The sequence below is a fragment of the Brugia malayi genome (genome assembly GCF_000002995.4).
Source record: "Brugia malayi strain FR3 genome assembly, contig: Bm_v4_Chr3_scaffold_001, whole genome shotgun sequence".
Classification (NCBI taxonomy): domain Eukaryota; kingdom Metazoa; phylum Nematoda; class Chromadorea; order Rhabditida; family Onchocercidae; genus Brugia; species Brugia malayi.
This window is the reverse complement of record NW_025062477.1, coordinates 5,990,195-6,003,230: the sequence shown is the minus strand read 5'-3', so window position 1 is coordinate 6,003,230 and position 13,036 is coordinate 5,990,195. Positions and strand designations below refer to the sequence as shown.

At 27.9% G+C, this 13,036-nt stretch overlaps 1 protein-coding gene across 1 annotated transcript; it reads right to left on the bottom strand.

Moving 5' to 3' along the window:
* Positions 1 to 4,042: 4,042 nt before the first annotated feature.
* Bm17639 (Uncharacterized protein) lies at positions 4,043 to 5,255 on the bottom strand (the record flags this gene model as incomplete). The annotated part of the gene is made up of 2 exons (XM_043080123.1): positions 4,043 to 4,136; positions 5,242 to 5,255. The coding sequence occupies 2 exons, from the start codon at positions 5,253 to 5,255 to the stop codon at positions 4,043 to 4,045; spliced, it is 108 nt and encodes a 35-aa protein (XP_042936057.1).
* Between the last annotated feature and the right edge of the window lie 7,781 nt (positions 5,256 to 13,036).

The window sequence follows — 13,036 nt, the reverse complement described above, 5'->3', positions numbered from 1 at the left end:
AACTTTTCTTTAAAATTAATTCATACTTGTGATACGTGCCTATTTACTACATTTTACATTACAATTATAGTAATTTGTGTAGTGATAGAATTTAGTATTACTTTATTAAACTTTAAGAAAAAAAAACCTTTTAAAATTAATCTGTGAGATCTCATATCTGCACTTTTCATATTTGTTAAAATTATTATCCACAGATGATAAGGATTCAAATAATTAAGAAGTTGACAAGTTGTATGTGTATGCATGTTACGTCATTCTATTTTATTCATCCAAAATATTGCACACAATGTTGACCTTTGCCATCGTGGTTGGTTGAGTTTGTTAACACAAATGATATGTATTCATTTAATTTCATAGTCTTTCATTGCTTTTGCTAATAATTTTACCACCATTAATCCATTCTTCCATTTATTTTATCATCTTTTTATATTTATCAATTTACTATTTAAAGTTTCCTTTTAATGCTTAACAGTTAATAAAAGAGCGATTATTATTGATAAAATATCACAGTAATTCAAATTAACTCCAACTTGTTTCAAGTTTTTCCGGGATATTCTATTTGTATGCGCATTCTCAAAAATATGACTGAAGTTAATGAATATCGGTTTAAATACAGTCCTTCCGGAAACTGTTAAAGCTGACCAGTTTCAAAATTTTTTTCATTTGGTCATTATTTCAGTAGTGATGTTGAAATTAATGTTACCAATAAAGTAATAATTTTTCCGGAAGAATAATTTTTCAATATCAGTATTAGTTATTTTAACCTTATTCTACATAAATTTTGGCTTCTTTTTCACTTCATCTTAATATTTATGACATAATAATGTTCATTTGAGTCAATAATCGATGTAATATAAGTTTTCGTATTCCGGATTTGGTAGTTGGGATTTCAATACTAATTAATATACAGGACATATTAATATGGAAAATTTAGCAAAATTAGCTATCAAACACAACTTATCAATTTTCTGAATATTAAATCAAAAATACTCTTCACAATGCTCGTAGTAAGCTAATTTTATATTTCAGTTGCTAACAAATACATAAAATGTAAAAAATTTTAAATTATAAATGGTTGGAAAAACAAAACAAAGCACAAGAAGAATGTAACAATCTGTTCGTAATAAAGATCATTCATTTTGAAATCATTCTTTTCTTACTTATCTGTTTTTGTTTATCTAATTTTTTTTAAATGATAACTGAATTAAACTTAACAAAGAAACTAATCATTAATTCCATATCATTTTTATTTTTATATGAAAATATATTTAAAAAGAAAATCACAATTATTCATTCTACGGTATTCAATATGCTATTGATTGCATCCTAATAGAATAAATTTTATGCTATTTTTACTTTACCTGATATTATATCTATTAGTTGAAATTGATTTTTTATATAAAAATTAAATTATTACTGCTATAATTGTAATAATTCTTTCGCCAGTTGTTTGCTTTATTTTTTACTTTTTTATAATTTGTGTTATATACAAATTATCATTGAAAGATTTCAAATTAAAAGGAAAGAAAATTTTCTAAATCATTTTAAAAGAAGCTAAAGAAAATTTATTGTTGAATATTTACGATAATAAAGATAGGAACCAATATGATATGTAAGCCATCGTATTGCAATCTATTTTCTTTATCAGACTGGTGTTGATGTGGAAGTGGAACACGATTGGTTGATTACTTTTCATACATACTTTCACTGAACATATAAATTGTAATAGTGATTGAAAAAAAAATGTAAATGAAAAAAAAAAAATAATAAACTTACTCATTCATCATAACACAATAATTTATTAATTAATATAACACAATAATTACAAATCACTGAGAGTTTTTTAATTTAATGAATATTAAATATTTCATCATTAGTATTGTAAATTTTATAAAGTTAAACTGAAATTAATCAAATTAAATACTTTTGTTTGTTTTAGATAATCAAGTTTTTTTTATGTTATATTTTTTGATTTTATTTTGAAAAAAGAATAAAATTGATGCAAGATTTTCACTTTCAGGCATTTTCAAATATATCATTTTTTACTAATTGCATATCCACATGAATTCAATCTTTGATCATGATTTCATTTTAAAAGTTTAGGTAATGAATAAAATTTATTAACTTCAAATATTTCGTTCTTAAGTAAAAAGAAAAAAGCCTAGAAAAAGTATAAAAAGTTAACAAACAAACAAACAAAATGCAAATTTTAGTTGTTAATTATATTTACGTCAAAAAATATGGGAATTTTTTAGCATCTATCTATCATTAACTTGTCATGTCGTCATTATATTAAATCACAAACCTTCTTCTCTTCTCTCCTTTTCCCTTCTTTCATTGTTTTTTCAAGAGAAAAAAAAAAGAAAAATGGAAGTACAGGAAAAAAAATTGAAATAATACAACATGTAAGAGATTTTCAACCAAATTTTTTCATTCATTCATTCATACAAATTATTTATGAAACAACAAAAGTATAAAAATAATTATTATATGTTTGTTTATATTTTCAGAAGAATATTAATTAATTAATTATTTAATTATGTAAAATGTAGAAGAAAAAACGAAAACATTTTATATTATACATTATTCTTCCCCATCAAATGTTTTATTTTGAATTTATTCGAAATATGAAATTATTATTTTTACATGATTTTCTCATATGGAAAAACAAGTTTCAATTCATCATTTATGAGATAGCCATGATTGCTCGTTTCCCTCTTAAACGGGTTTCATTTTTATTATTTTTTTTTTATTTTTTATTTTTTGACGAAAAAATTAATTGCAAGAGGAACTGGTTCAATAAAAATGTGATCTGTCAGAAAAGGAAATAACTTTGATCTTCAGAAATTATAATAATGAAAAACGATCCGAATATTTCTTTTCCTTTTTTTTTTTGTTTTTGTTTATTTACTTTTCCTCGTAGCCTAAAATTTTATCCCATTTATGCTATCATAACCAAAAATTATTTTTTTCTTCTTAGCACATTTAAAAAATTCTTCAGTACTCATTTAAAAATTGCATCATTTTTGCATTGTCTACTTTTTCGTCTTCATCTTTCATTTACATTCTCTTCTTTCCTTATTGCTTCTTTTTTTTCTCCCATTATTCTAGTTTCTCAGTCAAAATATTCTCATTCATTCTTGACATTTTCATTTTTGAATTATAATTTATGCAATAAATGTGCAATAATTTCAGAGTTCAAAACTTCAATTTAAACTTACGATGATAGCAAGCAAATAAATTCTGATAATGGAGTGAAAATTTGATAGTATAAATTGCAAGATAAGATAACTTCGATGGATATGAATGTTAATTTTTTGAGTTGTAACTCGTCAAAAAAGTGGAAAATAACAGTTTGTATTTCGAATTTTACAAAAAAAAAAAAAAAAAAAAAAAAAAAAAACTTTCCTTCACTCTCTGTGTTACATACAGAAAACGCTTACTACAAATCGTAGTTTCTAATCATTATTCATTTGTATTTGAGAAAAAAAAAAAGAAAACGAAAGAGGAAAATCAAATTTACAAATTCATTCTCATACATATATCTTTAAGTCATTTCAAAAAAGTTGTCAATTTTCTTTCTGATGAATATTTAGACAACTGATTTCCTCTCCAAACTCGTACCATCATTATCATATTTCGTCCAAAAAATTCCTTTGCTTTGCTTTGGCTTATCTTCTTTTTAATATATTATTCTAGTAAATTCATTACTTCACCAAATATTTATATCTAAAATTTTAATATTAAATTTATTAATCTTTTTGTTTTCTTTTTCGGGAATACTTATATTTGTTAATCTGATTTGCTTCTCAAATTACTTCATTAAACAATTCATTACTCAAATTTCAGTGAATGCGATATAAAAGTTAAAAGATGTAACATAATTTACATTCAAAAGTCTGAATTTTTCTTTTTCTTTTTTAATAGTAAGACATCCGTCTTCAATTAAATTGCAATACTCGTGGATCTCTCATAAACAATTCATCCATCCATGCATCATTCTTCCATTTATCCGTTTCACTCCTCCATTCGGTCCGTTTATTCATCCATTCATCCGTTCATCCATCGCACTCAACGTCTGTCCATTCATCACCGCAACACTGCCGGAAAAGGGCAAAGCAGACAGAAAGTTGCACCTAGAAGACAACAAGAACTACGATATACATTTATTTATAAGCGATCGATACACACACACACACACACACACATACATATATATCTTTGACAGACATCGTCTGCATCCGTCCGTCTGTATGTCTGTGTATTAGTATGATATGAGTATTGCGTACATATAAAAATGTATTGTAGGATGGTGTATTAGTGGAAAATGCGTGAAACGATAAAAAAGTGGACAGAAAGTGAAAGTGTTTGGTGGGTGTTGGTTGTTGCTTTAGAGCTGACAGAGAAATATTTGCTACAAATAGAAGGAAACAGGCGGAATTGAACCTATAGCAATCGTATGCTATCAATTTAGTATTAGTATGATAAGTGATGCTAGCAATCATATCACATGCATTTCATTTCTACTCATCACTATTCTTCAGTTTCTCCAACGTAACACGTACACAAACGTATATGTGTGTATGTGTATGTGTTCACGTAAATGCAAGCAATTTGCTTGCATGCATGTCGACGTATGTCTATCATGTATGTCTGCTTGAGAGATAATTGCTCTCTGAAAGAATTCATGTATGACTCTATCCATTCATTTAGCCAGCTAAAATAGCTTAGATTGTTTAAAAAGGAATTTTTGTACTCATTTATTTTACACTCTCAATTTCATCTCTTTCACTCTCTTACATTTATTATTTATTTTTATTGTCAATATTACTCGTATTATATTCATCACATATACATGTATATATTTAGTTTAGTCTAATCTAACAGTTATCAGTTGAGCTATGTGATGCGGAATATAGTATAATCATTTATTATTATTAATTTTAACCACTAGTATTTATTATTTCATATAACTAATTTTATGCTCATCTGTGGATTTTAATTTTTTTTTCAAATTTCTTAGACACATTTATGAATATTGTTCTTCTTTTTGGCCACGATGATATATGGATAGCTTCCAGATATTGCATATATTGTGAGAAAGAATCAGAGTAGCAACGTACTTGGATATATTTTAAGTTGGTATATGCTTTGCTAGAGTTATTGATAAAATCATCGGCGCTTTTGTCAGAGTTATAAAAATAACCTAAACATATTAAGTTGCTATAAATGATGGATTACTTCTCATCTTCCATTGCTAATTATACCATCTCTGTTCTTCGTTATAATTCTAATCATTGAATAATGCCTCTTTCTCGTGTAGCTTTATGGTTCATTACTTGATATCAATAAATACCTTCTATTATTTACCTGAAATAAATTTGTTCCATTCATATTGTTGCTATCTCTTTCGTATGTTATTAGTGCTTGCTAGATAAAAAATTTAAAAAAAAAAAGGAAAAAAAAAATTATTGGAATTGCATATATTAGGTGGATAGAGAAATTTTTACATTTATGTCAGTTTTAAATTCTATAATTATACTTAGTGATGTTGTTGTTAATTAAAAGAGGAATGATGATATCAGTGAGGAATTGAAATCTAGATAAATTCAAAACTTTGAAATTTCAAAACTTTAAAAAAAGGCTGATTTTATGAATGCCACTTGAAAAGATTATTTTGAAGATAATTAACAGAATAACTGATAATTGATAGTGAGAAGTTCAGAAAAAATAAGGAAATTTTTCTCTTCTCAATTCTTTTGTCTCTGAAATATTGGTTGTCCAATGCTGTCATAAAGCGCACTAACTTAGAGAAAGAAATGAATGCCCTCTATCTATTGACCACTGTCAGTTGACAAGATTCAATCTCAAATGTAATACTTTCTCCTGGAAAGCTATAGCGGCAGTAAAATGTTAAAAATTTTTTAGTGTCTCAATTGAATCACACTAAGCTGCTTATCTCATATCAGATCTATCATACAACAAAAGATTTTAAATGCTACATAAAATAACAAAGTTTTTTGATTGTTGACCAGCTGATGAGATGTCCATTTGGAGAACTTTTCATCCTTTCATTTTCTTACTTCGAATGACAAATTACCGTAGAATGAATAGCTTACGTTGAGTTTTTTTTGAAGGATTTTTTTCTATATAATTATTAAAATACTGATTAATTTCAGTAGTTCTCCCAATTTTCCATTTATCAATCATGCCTCATTTTCTAAAAATTATTTTTTTTCCAAACTAAAATAAGAAAATTATTTAAATTTTTTTTTCTTTCTATCATTTATATATAAAATAAGTAATTCATTAATAAAAGAGAGAGGAAAAAAAAAAAAACATAAAGTGCGCAATGTACATTAAAATAATGTAAAAGTAATATTTGTTTAATAATGTATTCCAAGTATCAAACGTCAAATTTCTCATTTTTGCATCAACATTTTATTGCACGAATGGCACTACTTCCTACTTACTTTTGATTTTGTTATTTTTCCAATTCATTTTCAAAATGCCCCGCAAAAGATCCTTCTTTTTGCTGCACTCTTCTACTATAATATATGTCAATATTTAAAACAACCGCGAGGATATTTATAACATTCTTTGTAGTCCAATCTTTTTTGCTGATGTCTTTTTGTTGTTTGATCCTATCACAGTGCGTTGTTTTATTTTTTATTTTTTTGACAATGTTACACATTTTTCTACTTTCATTCCCAACTGATATATTACTGCTAAATACTTTCACCCATCTTTTCCATCTCTCTTTACTCACTTTTACCTTCAGTATTCTGATAAGAGCAGTGCTTCTCTTTCAAATATTCCATATCTGTCCGAAAAACATCGGGCACAAAATATCAAACAATCATTAGCTGATAATTTATTTTCATGTATTGTACTTTAAATGTTTTTATTTCCAGAAATTTATTTTCAGTCGAAAAGAAAAATAATTATGTTAGATCGAAAGCTAAACTCACTGGTGACGTGAATATAAGGAAGCGTAGATTTCTTACAATGTACGTGGATTCCAAAGAAATTCGAACTTGATGAGATCTCTGGCAATATTAGAAATAAGAATTGGAATATGTGCAGTAAATTTGGACAGTGGACATTGTCCTCTCACTTCATTCCCCATCTAAACAGCAAAGGTATTGAACTATTCTGTTGTTCTAAATTAAAAATTAATAAAATTTCTGAACTACGATTTCATTTGCTTCATTCAAATCTTGTACTAGACTCTTTAATTTTTTAATTCTCTTCAGTCACCTAACTCAATATATGGTAAGTATTAGTGTTAAATCTTCTTTCAGTTTTTTTTTTTTTTCACTTGAGACATTCTTATTTTCCTATTGCTAAGATTACTGCTATTCGATGGTCTCAGGATAATGCATTTATGATGTGCTTATTAACTATCGTTCAAATCTGAGAATAAGAAATTTAAACTCCAATGGCAATTCGATAAGTAATAACTAACTATGTATCTTTATATGTATCATTTAATGTTTCATGTGATCATCTAATAGTTCATTAAATTTTGGTCTAGTAATGACAATTTTAGGAAAAAAGTACCAGTTAAGCTAGCTAATTATAGCATATATTAACTAAAGCTAGTAGCATTAAAATATAAAAGTCATAATTTCACTAGCAGTCAGATCCAAAAAACACGTAGAACACGTGTTGTCTGTCATTTTCATTTACAGTATAAGGTGCTATTCTACAAGAATATCAATATCATAACCATATCCAAGTTAAAATAATCATACATAATAATCTTTTTAACAGTATTCCATCTTAAATCCAAACTATCGATTATCCGCAACAGTATAGCCTTGCTGGGCGGAATGATGATCATTTTAGATGATGCGATTTATCACTGTTATACTTTCTATTCATGAGGAAAACGGAAGAGAAAAATTATCATCAGATGCTAAAAAAATTAACTGTATACTAGCCGAAAAAAAGAAATAAACGATTGACTATATATTCAGAGAACATTTAAGTGGTACAAGATAATTTTGGAAATTTTTTCACTAATAATAAAGAGCGCTGTGCATTCGTTAATATCAAGTCAAGTTGAGATAAAAAGAAAAAAAAAACTCAATATTCAAAATTGCTTTAATTGAATCAAAGTTTTTAGAAAGTTCAGTGATGGAGGTAGCAGAAAATTTTAAAAACTTGTTTTTCTTCTCTCGTTTTGTTCAAAAAATTTTCTCACCTTCGTTTCTCTTCAATCCCATCATCTCTATTTTTCATCTAATTACAACTTGTCTTTTCCAACTCTTAATTGAAAGAATAAAGTTTGAAAATGAACACTTAATATTAATGGCTTGCTAAGATATGTATCAATTGAGAGGAATTAAATGATATATACTTATTTAGTTTCATTCTATCAAACAAAAATGAAGCATTCATTAAAAGACTTGAAATTTTCTTCCTCACATCATTCGTTATCATTATCGAGACAAAATGAAACATCCTTGATTATATCAGCAAAAGAAACAAACTAAATATAATTTGATCTTCAAGCAACTTTACTTCACAAATTATCCCTTCTTTGAGAATCAGTAACTACATCTCGGAAGTAATTTATAAATTGTTTTAATTAGTAAGGAACAAATATATTCACTTTTGTACATAATACTTGGTGCCATTTCCACCTTTCATATGACCTCGCCGAAAGCGATAGAGAGGATATACTAATTAGTAAGCAAGGTTAAAATAGAAGTAGAAGTAACGTTACTTAATGACAAAACTATAGTTAGTCTAGTAAAAGAAACGTTGAGTTGTTTGATATTTTTGAGATATCTAGTAACAGCAATAAGCGCATATTCAACAAAAGTAAAGTATGGAGGAAGTTAAACGAATCATTGCGCTAATCTTATATTCAAGCATTGATAAAAGTGATAATAGATAAGGTATGATAAAGCAAGGTGAGGTTTTACTAATTTTTAGAGCTATTATTTAAACTCATGAAGTAGTATCCTCCAAAACTTGGCGATACTAGTTAGGAGAAAGTAATTCGAGAGAAGGTGGAAGAGAGAGAAAGAAAGGGAAAGAGAGAAAGGATACAAAAAGAAAGAAATTTAGAATTGTATGAGTATGATGCATAAAATTTTGGGAAAGCTAACGATATTTCAACAAAGAACTTTCGCGGATAAAAAATTCTCATTCATTTCATTCCCATTCAATTAACTACTATGTCTAGAGAGAGAAGAGAAAGAGAAATGTTATGGATTATTAGTGAGAAATGAGAAGATATTTACCTGGCTATTAGTCCTCTCAAAAAGAATCTCATTTCAAACGTAACTTGCATAAAAGTATTTCAAAGAGAGAGAAAAAAAAAGGGCATTTAAAAGTGTGAAAAGAGGAGAGCAGACTGTCTACGCAGCACACTCATCTCAATGTAACAAAATTGATTTTAGATTATACAATGTTGCTAACGTGAATTTTAAATGTCTCCATGATTTTTTTTTTTTTTTTACTTTGATCATTTGCTTGTGAGATAGGAGGAAAAGGTGCATTTGAGTATCCTTTTCATCTGAAAAAGAAAGTCTTTTTACCTCAGTAAGAGAGAATGCCTTTTCATTATTCACTCTCTCAAACAAGGAAAAGGCTCTTTCTCTTTCTTCTTCTCTCTCCCTCTCTTCATTTCTCTCTCCTTTCTAGTAATAGACATATATCTGCGTAAATTCGACATCTCCTAAGCATAAACTATTACTGACTGAATCTTTGTTGGAAAAAGATATCAGAAGAAAAAGCATCTTGTGTAATTTCATATACAAGCCAACAGAGAGACATATTATTATTTCATTCATATTTCACAGTTGCACACTTCACGACAAGTAGGATGGAAGATTGGTTCATTGTCATTATCACTAATCATTATAGATGATACGATGTTAATACCTATCAATCTTTCGTAAATTTTGTTTACTTCTCGATATGACATAATTTGTTGTTTAGGACTTAATAATATTTATGGAAAACTTAGTGAGAAATTAATTGTAGCTGAAGAAGCAGTGATCATTGCAACAAGATGATCCGGTGTATGACGGTTATGATCATTAGGATAAAACGGAATACCTGATGATCAGATGCCAACAGAATGCTTAATGTTCGGATTGAATCGAAATGATGATAATACTAAAATATTTTCAATGTAGTAATCATACAGTTCAAGTAACATCTCTTCTAACAAGATCGTAAGAATATGTATTCGTAACTGCTGCTGTCTGTAATATATCCCTCATAAACTTATTTTCATTTCTGGGAGGAAAAAGAAAAACAATAAATGAAAAGAACTGTCATTCTTTTGCTTTCTCAAATATTGTAAAAGAAAAGAAAACCCATTTCTATGAATTCTTTTTCTGCATGTTACTTATAAGTTGATCAATGCATATTTGATAATACGATATCCATCCATTCATCCAAAATGATATTTAGTTCATCCTTCCACTCATCCAGCTTAAGTTACTAATCTTAATAAAATTGAACTATTAGGATTCATTTCAAAGTCCTATTTCCAAATATTTGCTCGTTTCTATTTCTATGCTATCAATGCGATAAATGATCACCTATTTGTCATTATTTTAAAACAAAAAAAATTGGAACATTTTATTTCTCATTTTTCATTTCCTTTCTCTTTTGCGCTTAATGGATATAGTAACTGGGCGGAAAAGGTACGAGGACATCAAGCGAAGCAATCATGATGATTATAGTGCTAGTGTTGTTCTCTTCATGATTGTTACACTTTGCTAAGACGCCCATTCTTCCACCATGACCATGCGTAGCTTTTTTATTTATATGTTGAGCAAAAAAAAGACTAAATTAAACCTTTGGTGATGAATGCATACATCTTTTTCCTTCTAATTTTATTCCGAAGCATTTCTCTGTGCTACTACAACGTTATGCATTTTTATTTCGCAGCCAACGTATGTGTGTGTATACATACATATATATATATATGTGTGTGTGTGTGTATGTATGTATGTATGTATATGTGTGTCTATGTATGTTGCACATAGTGCAGGTGCACTATGCAAAAAAGGTGTAGTGATAAGAGAGAAAGAAGCAGAATACCACCAAGAACGCTTCAGCATGAGAAAAACTCTTCCCACTTTTTTTTTTAATCCTGAACGTCCATTTCACATCATAAGTTACACTATTTTTGATCCTTACACTTTCAATGCTTCTCCCCTCCTCCTTTTCTTAAACAACAACAACAACAACAACAACAACAACAATAACAATAACAACAACTTCTTGTATTGAAAAATATTTTGCAAAGCAATGAATGATACTGAAGAAACTTTTCATCATTCATACTACACTCATCACATATCTTCCTTTCTAATAACTCATTAATATTACCTTGTTTCTTTTTATTTCTCATTGTTATGTGTATGATAAATATTGTATAAATAGTGAAATCAAGTCAATTAGTTTATAACTTTCGTATTGAATCATTTATTCCTTCTATTTATAATTTTGAGTTCCATTTTTTAAAATCTTTCAGTTTTTCTTTTTTATTTTTTTTCACTAATTTCAGTTCACTAATTCTTTTTTACCATTAAATCCAAATATAACTACAGGTGCAAGAATTCCGTGAAGCAATGATACCAAACTAATATAATTATACCCATATAGTTTTGCTAGCTGGAAATATATAATATTTCCATGCGAATAAACATAGAATCAGGAACAATTCTTTTACATCATTTTAAATGTATAACTAATATCTAATCGAGATATAACTATGAATTCATGATTAATAATCAAAAGCGTAACCAATTAACCAGATCAAACTGGCAGATTTAGTGGTGCATATTATTTTGTGAATTTCTTTGTAGAAAATCCAGAATACGATTTCGTCTAACATACAAATATCATATCGTCAAAGGTAATCTGCATGAAATATTCGCGAAAGGTGTCGGTTAAAATTATAAACAGCATTATTTTGGAAATTTATCATATTAAACGAAATGAAATAAATAAGAAATTTCAATCCTGTTTTATTAACCCAAATATTGTTTGCCCAAATTATTTTATATCATATTTTCATAAGAAACAACTGTGCCTAGGAAATATCCATGGAGATATTGACTAAAATATGAAATGCATAATTGTTATTATATGTTACTATTGATAAAAGAAAAAAAAAAAGGAGAAAACCATTTCAATTCAATGAGAATTGAAATAAAAATGATTTGAAGTAACTTTTGATGGATGCGGACCATTAGTAATCATCGACACATTATGTAGGCTATCATTGTCTGTCTTAATCTTCCGGTCAACCGGTCTTTGCTTTTTCATTCGATTCTTTTTTTTTCGTTTGAAATTTATTAAGCCACTTTTTTGATCTATTCAACATGACCACCATTTGTAAATAAAATCAAACAAACAAAAGAACAAAAAAGAAGGAAAGATGTGAATGTCAGAAATCACATCTGTTTGTATGACAATAAAAAATAGTAAATTTTGTAAATTTTTATAAGAAACAATTGTTATAATCTTTCCTATAGCAAGCAAATCCAGCATTCATAAATTGATCTGTCGAAATCCAAAGCAATAGCAATTGAAAATGAACTTGAAGCTCGACTTTAAACACATACACGTAGAGAGAAAAAGAGAGGGAGGCAGGGAAAGCGAGAGAGAGGAAAGAACCCGACCTGATAAGTAAGTCAGTTTTAATTTTAGATCGATGGCGCAGTGGCTAAGAAGACCAGCGTTATCGATAAAAATTACATCATTTCTCTTCCAACATTCAAATTACCATTTTCATTACTACTACTACTGCTACTACTACTACTACTACTACTACTACTGCTACTACTATATTGCTGCAATTCTTCTGTGCTAATCGTTTCTTCTAAACCTAATTTCAATATATATTTCATATCTTTTTAAAATAGAGAAAAAAGCAACTTTAATATAAACTGAAGCTCATATCTTTTAAATTTTGATATTGCACGAGCAGCTTTTTGCGTGCAGTTATGCACGATACGTGTACGCACATCACATATGTGTAAATAAACGTGCATAT